General features: G+C 40.2%; 2 protein-coding genes across 4 annotated transcripts in view; one reads left to right on the forward strand and one right to left on the reverse strand.

The window, feature by feature from the left end:
* Positions 1-19,414, reverse strand: part of LOC126281785 (elongation factor-like GTPase 1) — a 579,301-nt gene that overhangs the window by 354,845 nt on the left and 205,042 nt on the right. The gene's annotated exons all lie outside the window — the stretch shown is intronic.
* The window catches only part of LOC126281789 (uncharacterized), a 164,862-nt gene that overhangs the window by 127,815 nt on the left and 17,633 nt on the right, over positions 1-19,414 (forward strand). Inside the window, exon 2 of the mRNA XM_049981002.1 lies at positions 6,290-6,385. Coding sequence (XP_049836959.1) covers positions 6,290-6,385 — 96 coding nt within the window. The remainder of the gene's footprint in view (positions 1-6,289; positions 6,386-19,414) is intronic.

Raw genomic sequence — 19,414 nt, forward strand, 5'->3', positions numbered from 1 at the left:
CGCTAACCGGCACTGGGTCAGCGGGAGGAAAGTTTGATGACTGTTGGGCACGAGTAAGCTTACACAAGAGACTATCGAAACTATAGCGTACATGGATTGCGAAAACGTTGGACAACCGAAACCCCACTCGCGCTTTTCTCACATGATATCATGAAAGCAACGGATCGAGACAGTCAGCTAGATGCAGACTTTCACGACTTCCGAAAAGCATTTGACTCAGTACCCCATCAAAGCTTATTAAAAAAAAGTTCGATCATATGAGCATCACAAGAAAATTTGTGACTGGACTGAGGATTTATTGGTAGGGAGGTTTCTGAATGTTGTCTCAAGACAGAGTCATCGACAGATTTGCAAGTAACTTCAGGTGTGCCCCAGAAACGTGTGTCGGGAGCCGTACTCTTCATGCTTTATATTAATGACCTGCATTCTGTGTTAATAAACAAAGGTTTTTTTTTTCTCCCCCTGATCGTACAGTTATCTACAATGAAGTACTATCGAGGAAATAACAGCTGCACAAATGTTTAGTCAGATACTGGCAAGATTTCAAAGTGGTGCAATGACTGGCAACTAGATTTAAATGTTCACTAATGTAAAATTGTACACATCACTTCACAAAATGTAAATACATCATAACATCATCAACGAGCCACAACTGGAATCAATCAACTCATATAAACATTTGGGGATATGAAGTAGAATGATCAGTAGTAAGTAAAGCAAGCGGCTGATTTCAGTTCAGTAGTAGGATATGAACATCAAGAGCTCAGATGGAAACCCAGTTCTAAGCAAAGCAAAGAAGGGAAAGCAGAAAGGTGGAAAGAGTATATAGAGGGTCTATACAAGGGCGATATTCTTGAGGACAATATTATGGAAATGGAAGAGGAGGTAGATGAAGATGAAATGGGAGATACGATACTGCGTGAAGAGTTCGACAGAGCACTGAAAGACCTGAGTCGAAACAAGGCCCCGGGAGTAGACAACATTCCATTAGAACTACTGACAGCCTCGGGAGAGCCAGTCCTGACAAAACTCTATCATATGGTGAGAAAAATGTATGAGACAGGCGAAATACCCGCAGACTTCAAGAAGAATATAATAATTCCAATCCCAAAGAAAGCAGGTGTTGACACATGTGAAAATTACCGAACTATCAGTTTAATAAGTCACAGCTGCAAAATACTAACACGAATTCTTTACAGACGAATGGAAAAACTAGTAGAAGCTGACCTCAGGGAAGATCAGTTCGGATTCCGTAGAAATACTGGAACACGTGAGGCAATACTGACCTTACGACTTATCTTAGAAGAAAGATTAAGGAAAGGCAAACATACGTTCCTAGGATTTGTAGACTTAGAGAAAGCTTTTGACAATTTTGACTGGAATACTCTCTTTCAAATTCTAAAGGTGGCAGGGGTAAAATACAGGGAGCGAAAGGCTATTTACAATTTGTACAGAAACCAGATGGCAGTTATAAGAGTTGAGGGACATGAAAGAGAAGCAGTGGTTGGGAAGGGAGTAAGACAGGGTTGTAGCCTCTCCCCGATGTTATTCAATCTGTATATTGAACAAGCAGTAAAGGAAACAAAAGAAAAATTCGCAGTAGGTATTAAAATCCATGGAGAAGAAATAAAAAATTTGAGGTTCGCCGATGACATTGTAATTCTGTCAGAGACAGCAAAGGACTTGGAAGAGCAGTTGAACTTCCAATGGATAGTGTCTTGACAGGAGAATATAAGATGAACATCAACAAAAGCAAAACAAGGATAATGGAATGTAGTTGAATTAAGTTGGGTGATGCTGAGGGAATTAGATTAAGAAATGAGACACTTAAAATAGTAAAGGAGTTTTGCTGTTTGGGGAGCAAAATAACTGATGATGGTCGAAGTAGAGAGGATATAAAATGTAGACTGGCCATCTGGCAATGGCAATGGAAGCGTTTCTGAAGAAGAGAAATTTGTTATCATCGAGTATAGATCTAAGTGTCAGGAAGTCATTTCTGTAAGTATTTGTATGGAGTGTAGCCATGTATGGAAGTGAAATGTGGACGATAAATAGTTTGGACAAGAAGAGAATAGAAGCTTTTGACATGTGGTGCTACAGAAGAATGCTGAAGATTAGATGGGTAGATCACATAACTAATGAGGAATTGTTGAATAGAGTTGGGGAGAAGAGAAGTTTGTGCCACAACTTCACCAGAAGAAGGGATTGGTTGGTAGGACATGTTCTGAGGCATCAAGGGATCACCAATTTAGTATTGGAGGGCAGTGTGGAGGGTAAAAATCGTAGAGGAAGACCAAGAGATGAATACACTAAGCAGATTCAGATGGATGTAGGTTGCAGCAGGTACTGGGAGATGAAGAAGCTTGCACAGGATAGAGTAGCATGGAGAGCTGCATCAAACCAGTCTCTGGACTGAAGACCACATCAACAACAGTAGGATATTGGCGAAAATACAGACTATAAAGGAAATTACTTACAATATTTTTGTGCGACTCATCCTAGAATATTGCTCAAGCGCAAAAACCCATACCAAATAGGGCTAATAAGGTGTATTGAACATGAAGCAGGGCAGCATAATGGATTTTTGTAAGGTGTACAGTAGGCATATCTACTTTTCCTGATTTCCCTCCCTATCCTTATCAAACCCATATTTGTGGGCCATCTCTAATTACATTTGAAATGGAGCAGGTTAAATTATGAACCACTGTTCGTTCCTTCCTCCCACATAGACACCACTTCCATTACACTGGGTTCTAACTTTTTCCCATATCACAGTTGCATCCAATATTTATTTATTTATATGTTTTATTTATTTGTGGTGACTAGTCTCAAATTTTTTAATTTCTGCCCACCAGAAAATTGAGCAACTCTCATTTGTGTAATCAACATTATTTATTTTTATATATGTGAAAAATAGTAATGCTTATGTGTGATCCAATAGCTTCACTAAGACAAGAAATGACAGCTTGCTCCAACCCTACTCAGTATACTAACAGCCCATGTTATGACCACGTCGAAGTGAGCTCGATGGAGGTAGCCAGCAGCAACATGCAATGTTATGTCCTGTCAAGCCTTATATGCTTTGTGCTTCTATTGTGGTAACCATCTGCTGAATCAAATAGTACCAATCCAACTACAAATTTCACAGCATCAGTAACAATTCACTAAATAGTTAACAAACCATTAAGGCTGTTCAGAGTCAGGAAGTATTAAAAATACAGCACCATAATGGCGTGAACTCAAACACCTACAGTGGCTACAAGCTGTGGTCTCAACTTTACTCTAAAAATATAGAACACCAACTACAAAATAGCACATGGCCACTAATGAATAACTGGTGTATTGCCATGCACCATGCTAATGGCCCATTACTCTTGTGCAGAGAATAACAGATTTGTATTTACTGCTTGCAAAAAATTAAAATTACAGTGATCTGAAAGTACTTAAGAAGTAAAAATGCACAGTCTATTTCATGTACACAAAAGTAATAGTTCACCATAAGCGAATCATATGGAGCAACAATTGTAGATTAAGTAATAACATTATGTTTCAATTTCATAAATATATTGGCTTCTGTCAAAGTTCTACAAGTTACTGATTTAAAAGAAATTAAAAAAAACAACGCATTGCAGCTCTTTGGAGAGAACATAAATGATTGAAGTGTTTTCAAATTGAATGGCTCAAAGGAAATAGAGTAATTACATGATATTTCTGCAACACACTGAACCACTACCGTTGAGTGATCTGATGCTGCTGAAGTGCAGTGTGATTAATGTTTCACTTACTTTTTGTATGCATGGAACAAGCAAAACTTTGAAAAAATAATGGCCATAACCTTTGCTGCACATGAAGTGAAGTGTACACTGAAGCACCAAAGGAACTGGTATAGACATGCGTATTCAAATACAGAGACATGTAAACAGGCAGAATACGGCACGACAAGTGCCTGGCACAGTTGTTAGATCAGTTACTGCTGCTATAAAGTCAGATTATCAAGATTTAAGTGAGTTTGAATGTGGTGTTATCGTAAATGCATGAGTGATGGGACACAGCACCTCTGAGGTAGCTATGAAGTGGGGATTTTCCAATACGACCATTTCACGAGAGTACTGTGAATATCAGGAATCCAGTAAAACATAAAATCTCTGACATCACTATGGCCAGCAAAAGATCCTGCAAGAATCAGATGAACAATGACTGAAGAGAACTGTTCAACATGACAGAAGTACAACCCTTCTGCAAATTGCTACAGATTTTAATCCTGGGCCATCAACAACTTTCAGCGTGCACACCATTCAACAAAACATCATCGATTTGGGCTTTCAGAGCCGAAGGCCCACTCGTGTACTCTTGATGACTGCATGGCACGAAGCTTTACGCCTCGCCTGGCTCCGTCAACACCAACATTGGACTGTTGGTGACTGGAAACATGTTGCCTGGTCAGACGAGTCTCATTTCAAATTGTATTGAGCAGATGGACGTGTACGTGTATGGAGACAACCTCATGAATCCATGGACACTGCATGTCAGCAGGGTACTGTTCAAGCTGGTGAAGCCTCTCTAATGATGTGGGGCATGCGCAGATGCAGTGATATGGGACCCCTGATACACCTGGATACGATTCTGGTAGGTGACACCTATGTAGGCATCCTGTCTGATAACCTGCAACCATTCAAGCTCACTGTGAATTCCGACGGACTTGGGCAATTCCAGCAAGACCAGAATTCGCACAGAGTGGCTCCAGGAATACTCCTCTGAGCTTGAACACTTCTGATGATCATCAAACTCCCCAGGCATGAACTTTATTGAGCATACACGGGATGCCTTTCAATGTGCTGTGCTCAGGAGATCGCCATCCCCTCATACTCTTACAGATTTATGGACAGCCCTGCAGGATTCGTGGTATCAGTTCCCTCCAGCACTACTTCAGAATTAGTCGAATCCATGCCATGTCATGATGGGGCACTTCTGTGTGCTCGCAGGGGACCTACACGATATTAGGCAGGTGTACCAGTTTCTTTGGTTCTTCAGTGTATAATGTCCCCATGAAGGAACCAGTGGCTTGGCACAATTAAATAAGTAAAATTTGATGACTTCATCTCTCAAGTATAGCATTTCCATGCTACATGGATCATAGTTGAGAAATACTTTTGGGAAAAAATTTACTGCATGTTGCTTTACTGGGCCAAGAAAAGATCTTCAGTCAGTGGCAAGTGGCAATCAAATTAGTCTTTGACTGCCAAAGAAAATACCATTTGAAATTAAAAAAAATCTATCACACTGTCATTCATCTCATTCCTTGGCATTGAAAGTAGAGTTGCTACAATGGAGGGAAACTTGACTAAATGTGCCAGAAACGGAGATTTTCAAAGAGCACCTGCTGTCACTAGATTGGGCCATGTTTCAAATTACGATATATGAGAACACTGGTATTACATTAATCAAGATGGGCAAAAGTGAGTAAAATATACAAAGGTTTGCAGAGCATGACACAACACAATGCAATTCAAGAAAAATGGTCCTAGGGTTAACCAAGAAAGTGCTGGGCAAACACACTATAAAGCAATCTAAAGGCTATAACATTTCACCATGTCTAAGCAGCAAAATCCACACAGCAGACACAGTCACAGGTTAGGACAAATCCTGAAAAAAAAAATTGTACAAGCACCTTTTCCGGCAACAGTTAAGAACAAAGTGAATCTGCTCCTATACCTTATGAGGAAGGATGTGTGCCAGACCTGGATAATATTTGCGCAGTGAGTTGCCTACTGTTTGTCAAGTAAACCAGACAGTCTGAGTGTGATTTTTAGGTGGCTTGTCACTCATTTAGACAAATGCTAGGCTGTCTGGTGTGACCAGAATGTGGCAGTCGGGCCACAGCAGTCAGAGACAGTGGTCATGTGTGTGCTAGTTGAGCTTGTGTGGATGCGTATGTATTTTCTATTTCTGAAGAAATTTTTTGTGCAAAAACTTAAATGTTTAGCCATCTTTTCATTGTGGCTGACTGCAACTCAATACCTCCTATCTGTGGTGAATAACAATCTATTCTTCTTAATAAATTAGTGTTATTACATTCTGGACTTCCATTGTTTGATATGCTTGATACACTGTCTTAAAGTGTCCTATCCTTCCTAGAAGCATTTGCATTTCTGTTCTCTTCCCGTCTTCTCTTTTGCTTTCTTCATTTTATTCTGGCTTTTAAGGTCTTGTTTGAAGTTTATAATAGAAAAATATGTTTGCTACTACTATCTTGAAGCTAAGAGTTAAAATCATACTGTGTGTGTTCCAGGTGGTATCAGGGACCAGCAGTGGGAAGCCCACCAAGTATCACTATTACCCACATAACCAACACGTCTACTTGTTGCCAGAGTGTGCCACACAACAGGTTTGTTCACTACTCAATTGTTTAACTCCTACAGCTGGATTCAGAGCAGCACAGACAATGGTCAACAGATGCAGTTGCCATAGGCCAACCAATAACATCAGCCGACAGTTTGGTCAAAGCAAATCTGTTCTCTCCATCAGTTTTTGGCCGGATCAAGGAGTTTTAAGTTAGATCAAAATGAGGTTAGAATGTATTTTAAACTCCTTGGGCAGGATGGAGGCCACACTGCTTCTGTGCTTGAAGAAAAGTGCTGCATTGTGCCTTTCGCTATTAAAAAGAAGCTGAATGCTTTTGAATGAGCTATATCTGTCTTGAAAGGAACATGTCAAGTACTTTAAACTCTTTCTCCAGTTAATGGAACAAAACAACCAGACAAGTTTTATGAACATATAAGATGAAGAACATTCTATTTGTTGATGCACAACTTTAAAAAAAAAATCAGCAAAACACACATATGTTGATTAAACTTCACTGACAGTCACACAGCATGTGTGTGAAAGACAAACATAAATTTTAGGTTAAGATACTGTTAATACCCAAAGAAAATGGAAACCCATATAGCATATTTGCAAACCACCTTGTATAACAGAATCACCACCTTACTGGCATAAAATACTAGTAAGCTGTAATAACAATTCAAAGACAGCTAATGCCCAGCTACCACAATCCCAAAAAGATCCACTACAGAAACTTTAAGCATAAGATACGCTACCCTTGTCACTCGAATAAATTATTTTTTTAGGTTATAATTTACACTTAAAATTTCAATAAAGATTTTGCCGGTTTGCAGTTTCCAATAAAGATGCAGTTACAGTCCACTGATTCTGAGCTATATGCTGACTATGTTAATTTTCATCCTCAGGATGACAAAAACTCTTCCTTTCTTGGACTTATAAGTTTCTCATGGTCCATATTATGTGCCTAAGAATGTTGTCCAATTCGAGCAAAGAAAACAAACTCATTTGAGAGTTGTGTATCACAGTTATCAACAGCACCTCAAGTCTCTACATCTACATCAACATCTACACCTGCATGATTGCTCAGTTATTCAAAATAAAGTGCCTGGTAGACGGTTCAATGAGCCACCTTCAAGCTGTCTCTCTACTGTTCCACTCTCGAATGGCATGCGAGAAAAACAAGCACTTAAATTTTTCTGTGCAAGCAGATTTCTCTTGTTTTATTGTGATGATATGGGTGCCAACAGAATGTTTTCACCATTGGAGGAGAAAATTGATGATTATATTTCATGAGAAGATCCCGTGGCAATGAAAAAGTCTTTATTTTACTGATTGCCACTCCAATTCAGTATCATGTCTATGGCACTATCTCCCCTATTTCAAAATAATATAAAATGAACTGCCCTTCTTTGAACCATTTTGATGTCATCCGTCAGTCCCACCTGATGCATATCCCATACTGCACAGCAGCAGTCCAGAATAGGGCAGACAAGCGTGGTGTAAGCAGTCTCTTTAGTAGACCTGTTGCACCTTTTAAGTGTTCTGACAATGAATCACAGTCTTTGGTTTGCTCGGCCCACAACACTATCTATGTGATCGTTCCAATTTAGGTTATTTGTAATCGTAATCTGTAAGTATTTAGTTGAATTTACAGCCTTCAGGTTTGCATGACCTACCCCGTAATCAAAATTTAGCGGACTTCTTTTCGTAATCATGTGAATAACTTCACACTTTCCTTTATTCAGGGTCAATTGCCACTTTTTTCACACCAAGCTGATATCGTATCTACATCATTTTGGAATTAACTTTGGTCATCTGATGACTTGACAAGATGGTTTGCAGCATCATTTGCAAACAATCTAAGAGGGCTACTCGTTAATATAGATCAGGAACAATAGAGGGCCTATAATACTTCCTTGGGGAACACCAGATATTACTTCTGTTTTACTTGATGACTTTCCATCTATTACTACAAACTGTAACCTTTCTGACAGGAAATCACAAATCCAGTGGTACAACTGAGGCAATGTTCCATAGGCAAGCAGTTTGGTTAGAAGATGGTTGTGAGGACCGGCATCCAAAGCCTTCTAGAAATCTATAAAGGTGGAATCAATTTGACATCCCCTGTTGACAGCATTCATTACTTCATGAGTATAAAGAGCTACTTGTGTTTCACAAGAAGTAAATCATTTTCTAAGGGGGAGTCAATAATGTCCAAATACAGTATATGTCCAAAATCCTACTGCCAATCGACATTAATGATATGGGCCTGTAATTCAATGGATTACTCCTATTCCCTCTTTGGGTATTGGTGTGACTTGAGCAATTTTCCAGTCTTTAGGTGCAGATCTTTATGTGAGCGAGCAGCAATATATAATTGCTAAATATGGAGCTATTGTATTGGCATACTCTGAATGAAACCTGACTGGTATACAATCTGGACCGAAGGCCTTGCCTTTATTAAGTGATTGAAGTTGCTTGCTTCATTGAGGATATCTTCTATGTTTCTCATCTTGGAAGTTGTTCTTGATTGGAATTCTGGAATATTTACTTTGTATTCTTTGGTGAAGGAGTTTCGGAAAACCATGTTTAATAACTCTGCTTTTGTGGCACTGTCATCAGTGATTTCGCTGTTGTTATCATGCAGTGAAGGCATTGATTGCATCTTGCCACTGGTGTGCTTTATATATGACCAGAATCTCTTTGGGTTTTCTGCCAGGTTCCGAGACAGAGTTTCATTGTGGAAATTATTATAAGCAACTCATACTAAAGTACGCGCTATATTTTGAACTTCTGCAAAACTTTGCCATTCTTGGGGATTTTGCATTCTTTTAAATTTGGCATGGTTTCTTCGTTGCTTCTGCAACAGCAGTCTGAGCCGCACTATCTTCCCCTGTAGGTTCTGTCTGTTCTGTACGAAATACTGACTCTGTCACTTCTCATTCACTTGACAGTGAGAGTGTGTCAGTGTTAGGTCTAGATGTACTGTACAGGGGAGACAGAACCAAAGGAGAACTGAGGACGTTATATCCATTCCTCTAACAAATGAATTTGAGATGGTGTCCTTCACTGAAACTTAGCCACTCAGACTCACTTCATCTGTTGGGAAGCCAGCTTTGTCTCTTGTCAATGCAAGTCAAACACAAAAGGGTAGGGTCTGTTAATTGTCAACAGTTCAAACTTGCAGCAAAACACACTTCAGGAACTTACACAAATCATTACAGATATTTGGCACATAGAAAAACTGACAGGAGATCAGAAGTATGCAATCATCCACCCACTCTACAAGAAAGATAACAGGACAGATGTAAATAACTACAGGGGAACACTCTTTTTCAAATCACATGCAAGACAGTCTCAGCATGTTTACTTCAAAGAGCACAAGCACAGCACAATCAAACATCGAAGAATACCATGGGGGACTGATGATCTCAGCTGTTAAGTTATGTAGTGCTCAGAGTCATTTTTAATACCATGCAAATTTTCTACTAGACTGCTCATGGCTAGAATAAATTTTCAAGCTAAAAACAATACTGAAATAATATGGCAACTCGATAGTGATCAAACATTTATACTTTTGTCAACTTCAAGAAGATATGACTTGATTGACCATTAGTCTCTGTATGATAGCCTATAAGGGCAAGGACTTGACCAAAAGACAGTAAGCCTCATTAATCAAACACTCACGCACACAAGGTCCAAAGTGTAATTTATGTACAAAATATTAGAATCCTTTGAAATTAAAGCAGGTGTTCACCAATAACATGGACTGTCACCATTCCCTTCAGTCTCATCTTGGACAAAGTCCCTACGGAATGGAGAAAGAACTAAAAAATATAAATCTCTCAAAATCTATTTTGCTTCAGTGAACAAAGATGATAACATCTCTTGCTTAGCTTTTGCAACTCATTTAATGAAATGGTCAGATGCTTCCAGTGTTTTGGTGAGATCATAGAACAAACAAGGCTAATAGAGGAAACAGTGATAACTTGATTACAAAAACTCAAGCGAGCTTATGTAAGAACACATGATGTTTACAACAAAGATGCATAGTCACATACACAAAGACTAGACATTAAAACATGGTGATGAATCCTGAAGCTCTGTATGGGAGCAAAATTTTAATTCTCAACAGGAAATGTCCCCAGCATAGTTCGACCACCACACTTCCATCTATCTTTAGTGGGTCAGGTAATGCCCCTGCACCACCTAAGAGGTTTTTAGTAAATGGGCAAGGGAAGGCACAGTATACAGTCACACCATCAACAGCTGCCATAACTTCCGGGATGCCAGCTCCACCACTAAGTGATGTCTGAGCCGCAGCACGCAGCACTGCGATTGGTGGGCACTATTTTACATTCACATGGTCACGTGCTTACAGGGTACCACAACCTATTTTTCTAAAAGGCAGCTACAAAGGTCCATACTCTGTCTGGAGGATGCCAGACACATCCCAGACTCCAGAAGATCAAGAAGTGCTTCAAGGCTCAATAACAGACACCACTTGCCATGACTCTGCCACTTTCACTGCCTGCTGAGTTGTTGTTCCCTCTATGGCACGAGCCACATATGCCACTGCACTTCCAACCACTGCTCACAAGGCACCACTTCGCTGTGGTTACCAGAGGCTCTCTATGAACTCCTCATCTTGCATGGCTGTGATGAACTCTTTTTCTGTGCTCCTCAAGATATTGTGCAGGGCAGACAGTTTTCAGTTATCAAGCTGTTAAGATATTCTCTCTCAAAAATATACTTTGTTTAGTTATTGTAATAAACAGTTGTGTTGTAAATGTGTGTTTCATCACTTCTCTGTGCAAGAATAGAACAGACATAAATTATCCTAAGAAATCCTACTTACAGAGTTTAAGGAACTCTAGGAATATACTACAATCTGCTCTATATCGCTCACATGGAGATCGTGATGACAAGATCAGACTCTTTACAGCATGCACAAAAGCATTTAAATATTGACTTGTCCCACTCTCCATATATGAATGGAATGAGAAAAAGTTATAATAACTGTTAAAATGAGATGTACCCTCTGCCATGCACTTTGGAATGGTTTGAAGTAGTTACAGATGAATTTCACCAATTGCCATCCAAAGTCTGTACATTTGAGCAATGAGAGCAGCTGCATTGAGACTGCACATGTACTGTCTTACTGATTTGAAAAGATCAGTTGATATCAGACATCGGTAGAATCCACCACCATCAATGACACTGTGACTGCAGGCTAAGCAATGGCCCCCAACAGAGCAGCGCTAAAGATGACTTTCATTTTCTAAGCTCATTAAGCACAGAAATGATTTGTGGTTAAGGTTCTTCGTGCATCTGATGTGAAGCTTATATGTATGCAATTACAAATGTTTGTAAATGAAAGTGAAAGTACAAAATTTACTTTGCCACTGAAATCACAATAAAAATTGTGGAACAGGGTCAATAATGGAATGAAACTTAAACAAATATGCAAGTGGAAAATATAAAAAATCAGCAACCCATAGAAATGCTCTACACAAAAAAACCATACAAATAAAAGCCACATACACGATGTTTCATTCATGTATAATGAAAATTATATGCTTCATATGGTCTCATAATCACAGGACCATACACATCTATGCTCTGAATGCATTCATTGATAATTGCAGTATCTCTACAGAGATATGGGAAGGAAGTGACAAGTTTCAGCTTGGGAGATTGTGAAAGGAGATGATAATGATGATGATGTGCTGGAGCACAATGACATCTGTACGGCCCATTCTAAACTCTAAAAGTTAAAAAAAAATCACTGGAACTAAAATATGATACTATCTAAAAACCACACACACACACACACACACACACACACACACACACACACACACACACACACAAAAATCATGTTATATGCCAGTTTCAAGAGAAACACGACAGAAAAGGATCGAAAACAGTAAAACAGAATATATGGGACTGGGTTATTATAGACTCAAAAGTGCACTCAAAACATATTAAAATTCCACCTTCAAAAACATGGTGTCTGGACAATGTACACTACCATAAAAGTTTTCCAATAATTGTCATAGGCTAATACATAAAATAAGGAAAAGGTAACCCCTCATCTGCTGTGGACTGATGTGTGGAGTACAGAAACAAATAACTGAAAACGGCACACACACTAGTTTTCAAGAACTAGCTCTTTTTATAGCAAAAGTACACACATTCACACACAACCACACAGACACCCAAATACACACTCATGTGGCCATGGTATGAGTCTTGCCATGGCCATGGGAGTGTGCATTTTGCTATCAGTCTAGTTGTGTGTGTGTGAATGTGTGTACTTTCTGCTACAAAAAGAGCTTGTGCTCAAAAGCTACTGTGTATGCTGCTTTCTGTTATGTGTTTCTGTGCTCCACACAACAATCCACTGTAAGTGAGTGATTGCCTTTCCGTTATTTTATATACTGCTCCTTTCTGGAATTTCCATAACTGTCATAACCTAAAATAGGGAGTAGGTTCCCTGCCCTCTTGTCAAAAGTAATATGCATTCTGTTAAAATTTGGGGGAACCATTATTTTTTATGCTGCAACCACCATATCCTAGGCAATCCTCTTCATGGGGTGTGAAGCTATGTATAAGAGGACAGTGTCCTCTTCCAAGGCAGGTTAGGATGACTTTGTGCCATCAAAGTGCTAGAATCATTAACACCACTGATTGACAGTTGGTTTTTCTGCCCATGGCTTATATCTCTCACTGTCAGCTACTTCACCTCCCATATATGCATAGATACTGAACAGGGATACAGCAGTCTGCAGGGGGGGGGGGGGGGGGCGGAGCACACACTGTGTCAGATATCATACTATCTGCAAGCTTCTTGGGCTACTGTGTCAGAGTGTCAACTTCCTTGCATTCCTGGCATTTATCAGAATGATACCGGTTTATCTTCTTGCTTTGAAAGGGTAATGGAGTATTGTATCATTTGTGTCACTTTGTCTGCTGGGTACAGCTCTTATAGCATTTGTAGGGTACTAAAAGAATAGAATCATGAGAGAAATTCCTTACTACAATAAGGCCTGAAGTACTTCACTGTCTTCATGATTGCATATAATTCTGCATTACAAACACTAAATTTGTTAGGCAGACAAATCTTTAAAACAATGTGAGAAAACGAATAAACAGCCTATACAGTTTTCTTACTTTTTCCAGTTCAGCATCCTACCGCAAAATTGTAGTACTATCTTAAACCACTGTGGAGTAAAACTCAGTAGTTAAATGTAGAGCATTTCTTTTCTTAATCTATCATATCTTGAACAATTCTGGGCCTCTATAGAAGTTGTGATGGTGACCTGTCCCAACTACTGTGAAACATACAGACAAGAACTGCAGGTTGCTATATGGCAATTGTTAAGAACTAATTCTATTTGTTTGCATTTTAAATATTCAATGCTCTGAGGGACCATTCCTTCAGATTCCTAAGATGTGCCAACCAGGTAAGCTTAAAACTAAATTTAAGATGCAAAAACCTCGGAATTCGAACAATTCCCTTCATCTGCAGTTCAGTTATATTAAAAAGTGGTCACTGACAGTTAAAAGGATATAAATAGATTTCTAATTTAAAAAATTAAAAACTTTTTTTTCTCTATTCAGTCTTCCAATCTCATAATCGCTTTTGCTGGCAGGTTGTTATTGAAGGGCTAGAGAAATAATAGAAGATGGAGAACTCATCTACAAATAAAGAACACTGGGCAGGACATTATACTGTTAATAGGTGCAGTAAAGGCAGAGAGACTAAGACAGAGAGAGAGAGAGAGAGAGAGAGAGAGAGAGAGAGAGAGAGAGAGAGAGAGAGAGAGAGAGACACGTTTAACATAGTATCTTGAGGGGACTGTTCTCTTTTTCAAAAAAGATCAAATGGACATCACCAATACAATATTTAAAATAACACACAGATTAACAACTACAGCAAAGAGAGTCACACTTAAAACACTGTACTGAGGGGCTTAATCTCTTAATCAAAGAGATCAGACAGAACATCACCAAGGAGATACTTCAGATAATGTGGAGGGGAGAAGTGCTGTATAAAAATGGGAAGACATCCTCAAAAGCCTCATTCACAGAGTTATCCCCAGACATTACATCTCCAAATAGTACTGCTAGCCTTCTCAATATAAAAATACATCATAAAACCAATAAAACAATACTAATGCAGAAATGCTTCTTATAAAGTCACATTAGAATGGATAGGTTATCAATGGTAGAGTATAGCAACAAGTGAAAATTTGTACTCAAGGCCTCAAATCAAACCTAGGTCTCCTGCTTACTAGGCAGGTGTGTTAGCCAGTAAGTCACCTTGGTACAGTACTCCACACAACTGCAAGGATTACCCTGGAATGGCTCCCTCCACAATCCAAATTCTTACTGCCATCCTTACACACCAACAGAATTTCTGAGACTCTCCCTGTTGTGGAAAAGCACCTCAGCATTGCATGTAATGGAGGATTTAGTGTGAAACCCAGGTGCATGTACTTATAAAAATGAAATGACACTATTTCAGAGACTGCACTTGTCTCATACAGATATGATTCTGTGTATACAGACTGCAGCGGAAAGCGAAAGTTTTTACTAATATTGGGAATCGAATGTGGGCCTCCTGCTTACTAGGCAGATGTACTAGCCACTAAGGCAGCTTGGCACAGCAGTTCACACCACACAATTGCACAAATTACCCAGGAATGCCTCCTTCCTCGATCCATATTCTCACTGCCATCCCAGTCTGCTTTAAATCCCAATTGCACATGAACAGCATTGCCAAGGCTGAACCATAGTGCCAAGGTTGCTTTTTGGCTACTGTACCTGCCTAGTATGCATGAGACACGGCATCGATTCCCAACCTCGGTACAAATTTTCACTTGCTGCTTCAGTCTATATACATAAAATCATACCTGTATGAGACCAATACAGTCTCTCAAATCATGTCATCTCATTTGCGTAAGTACATGCATCTGGGTTTCAGCCTGGATCCCCCATTTAGTTCAATGTCAAGTTGCTATTCCTCGGCAATTCTGTTTGTGTGTAAGGCTGAATTTAAAGTAATCTGGGGCCGCAGTGAGAATTTGGATCGAGGAGGGAGTGTTGCAGGGTAATCCGTGCAGTTATGTGAATTGCTGTGCCAATGTGCCTTACTGGCAAATGCACCTGCCTAGACACAGGAGACCTGGATTTGATTCCTGTCCATGGTACAAATTTTTCACTCACTGCTTCTGTCCATATATACAAAATCATATCTGTATGAGACCAGTACAGTCTCTGAAATTGTGTCATTTCACTATTATACAAAAGTTGGCCAAAGATCTTGAGATCTGCATCTACACGACTACTCTGCAATTCACATTTAAGTGCTTGTCAGAGGGTTCATTGAACCACAATCATACTATCTCTCTACTATTCCACTCCCGAACAGCGAGCGGGAAAAACGAACACCTAAACCTTTCTGTTCGAGCTCTGATTTCTCTTATTTTATTTTGATGATCATTCCTACCTATGTAGGTTGGGCTCAACAAAATATTTTCGCATTCGGAAGAGAAAGTTGGTGACTGAAATTTCGTAAAAAGGTCTCGCCGCGACGAAAAACGTCTATGCTGTAATGACTTCCATCCCAACTCGTGTATCATATCTGCCACACTCTCTCCCCTATAACGCGATAATACAAAACGAGCTGCCCTTCTTTGCACCCTTTCGATGTCCTCCGTCAATCCCACCTGGTAAGGATCCCACACCGCGCAGCAATATTCTAACAGAGGACGAACGAGTGTAGTGTAAGCTGTCTCTTTAGTGGACTTGTTGCATCTTCTAAGTGTCCTGCCAATGAAACGCAACCTTTGGCTCGCCTTCCCGACAATATTATCTATGTGGTCCTTCCAACTGAAGTTGTTCGTAATTTTAACACCCAGGTACTTAGTTGAATTGACAGCCTTGAGAATTGTACTATTTATCGAGTAATCGAATTCCAACAGATTTCTTTTGGAACTCATGTGGATCATCTCACACTTTTCGTTATTTAGCGTCAATTGCCACCTGACACACCATACAGCAATCTTTTCTAAATCGCTTTGCAGCTGATACTGGTCTTCGGATGACCTTACTAGATGGTAAATTACAGCATCATCTGCGAACAGTCTAAGAGAACTGCTCAGATTGTCACCCAGGTCATTTATATAGATCAGGAACAGTAGAGGTCCCAGGACGCTTCCCTGGGGAACACCTGATATCACTTCAGTTTTACTCGATGATTTGCCGTCTATTACTACGAACTGCGACCTTCCTGACAGGAAATCACGAATCCAGTCGCACAACTGAGACGATACCCCATAGCTCCGCAGCTTGATTAGAAGTCGCTTGTGAGGAACGGTGTCAAAAGCTTTCCGGAAATCTAGAAATACGGAATCAACTTGAGATCCCCTGTCGATAGCGGCCATTACTTCGTGCGAATAAAGAGCTAGCTGCATTGCACAAGAGCGATGTTTTCTGAAGCCATGCTGATTACGTGTCAATAGATCGTTCCCTTCGAGGTGATTCATAATGTTTGAATACAGTATATGCTCCAAAACCCTACTGCAAACCGACGTCAATGATATAGGTCTGTAGTTAAACGGATTACTCATACTACCCTTCTTGAGCACTGGTGCGACCTGCGAAATTTTCCAATCTGTACGTACAGATCTATCGGTGAGCGAGCGGTTGTATATGAGTGCTAAGTAGGGAGCTATAGTATCAGCGTAATCTGAAAGGAACCTAATCGGTATACAATCTGGACCTGAAGACTTGCCCGTATCAAGCGATTTGAGTTGCTTCGCAACCCCTAAGGTATCTACTTCTAAGAAACTCATGCTAGCAGATGTTCGTGTTTCAAATTCTGGAATATTCCATTCGTCTTCCCTGGTGAAGGAATTTCGGAAAACTGCGTTCAATAACTCCGCTTTAGCGGCACAGTCGTCGATAACAGTACCATCGGCACTGTGCAGAGAAGGTATTGACTGCGTCTTGCCGCTTGTGTACTTTACATACGACCAGAATTTCTTCGGATTTTCTACCAAATTTCGAGACAATGTTTCATTGTGGAACCTATTAAAGGCATCTCGCATCGAAGTACGTGCCAAATTTCGCGCGTCTGTAAATTTTAGCCCATCTTCGGGATTTCGCGTTCTTCTGAACTTCGCATGCTTTTTCCGTTGCCTCTGCAACAGCGTTCGGACCTTTTTTGTGTACCACAGGGGATCTGTTCCATCTCTTACCAATTTATGAGGTATGAATATCTCAATTGCTGTTGCTACTATATCTTTGAATTTGAGCCACATCTCGTCTACATTCGCATAGTCAGTTCGGAAGGAATGGAAATTGTCTTTTAGGAAGGCTTCTAGTGGCACTTTATCCACTTTTTTAAATAAAATTATTTTATGTTTGTTTCTGATGGATTTGGAAGAAATGGTATTGAGCCTAGCTACAATGACCTTGTGATCACTAATCCCTGTATCAGTCATGATGCTCTCTATCAGCTCTGGATTGTTTGTGGCCAAGAGGTCAAGTGTGTTTTCGCAACCATTTACAATTCGTGTGGGTTCGTGGACTAACTGCTCGAAATAATTTTCGGAGAATGGATTTAGGACAATCTCGGAAGACGTTTTCTACCTACCACCGGTTTTGAACAAGTATTTTTGCCAACATACCGAGGGTAGGTTGAAGTCCCCACCAACTATAACCGTATGAGTGGGGTATTTATTTGTTACGAGAATCAAACTTTCTCTGAACTGTTCCGCAACTCTATCATCGGAGTCTGGGGGTCGGTAGAAGGAGCCAATTATTAACTTAATTCGGCTGTTAAGTATAACCTCCACCCATACCAATTCCCACGGAGTATCTACTTCGACTTCACTACAAGATAAACCACTACTGACAGACACAAACACTCCACCACCAATTCTGCCTAATCTGTCTTTCCTGAACACCGTCTGAGACTTCGTAAAAATTTCTGCAGAACTTATTTCAGGCTTTAGCCAGCTTTCTGTACCTATAACAATATCAGCTTCTGTGCTTTCTATTAGCGCTTGAAGCTCAGGGACTTTTCCAGCGCAACTACAACAATTTACAACTATAATTCCGACTGTTCCTTGATCCAAGCACATCCTGTAATTGCCAAGCACCCTTTGACATTGCAGCCCATCCTGCACTTTCCCGAGGCCTTCTAACCTAAAAAACCGCCCAGTCCACGCCACATAGACTCCGCTACCCGTGTAGCCGCCAGCTGAGTGTAGTGAACTCCTGACCTATTCAGCGGAACCCGAAACCCCACCACCCTATGGCGCAAGTCAAGGAATCTGCAGCCAATACGGTCGCAAAACCGTCTGAGCCTCTGATTCAGACCCTCCACCCGGCTCTGCACCAAAGGTCCGCAGTCGGTTCTGTCAATGATGCTGCAGATGGAATCCAATAAGAAATATGTCTATGCAGCAGTTGTCCATCTGCCCAAGATCTTTCCTACACAGCAGTTGAATGCATTTATATGATAGCTACATTGGTACATACAGTCCTTCCCAGCTTTTAAGAGGCACAGTAGTATCTCTTGTCTCCATGAGTCAGGAAATTACCCTGCCTCCCAGATAAATTAAGAAAGGGTGATAGAATTCCTTTAATTCTCCCTGAGAGGTTCTGCAAACATGCTGTTCTGGTTTCTACCAATGCCAGGTGGTGCACAGTGTGTAAACTTTTAGATGGCAGAAGTCAGTAAACATCGGGAGGCTTCGGTAGGCATGCAGTTTCAACTGCTGCCAACATTACATACCGGACTGTGTTGTACAAGGTAGCTATTGTCGTCTGCTTCGTTATTGTTTTGTGCTGTACTGTTCTGCATGTTTTTAATTGTGCAGTGTGCTAAATATTATCAAAATGAGTGAAGAGGCAGTTGCTGGCCCATCTCGGGAGTCGCCAACAACCGCTACCGGTAGGCCTACGGTTAGAAGGAAAACAGTATTATGTAGCGATGCTCGCAACATTATATTATGTGAGATTGAATGCTGTGAAAGGGAATATTTTAATGTAC

Source organism: Schistocerca gregaria, chromosome 7 (genome assembly GCF_023897955.1).
Source record: "Schistocerca gregaria isolate iqSchGreg1 chromosome 7, iqSchGreg1.2, whole genome shotgun sequence".
Classification (NCBI taxonomy): domain Eukaryota; kingdom Metazoa; phylum Arthropoda; class Insecta; order Orthoptera; family Acrididae; genus Schistocerca; species Schistocerca gregaria.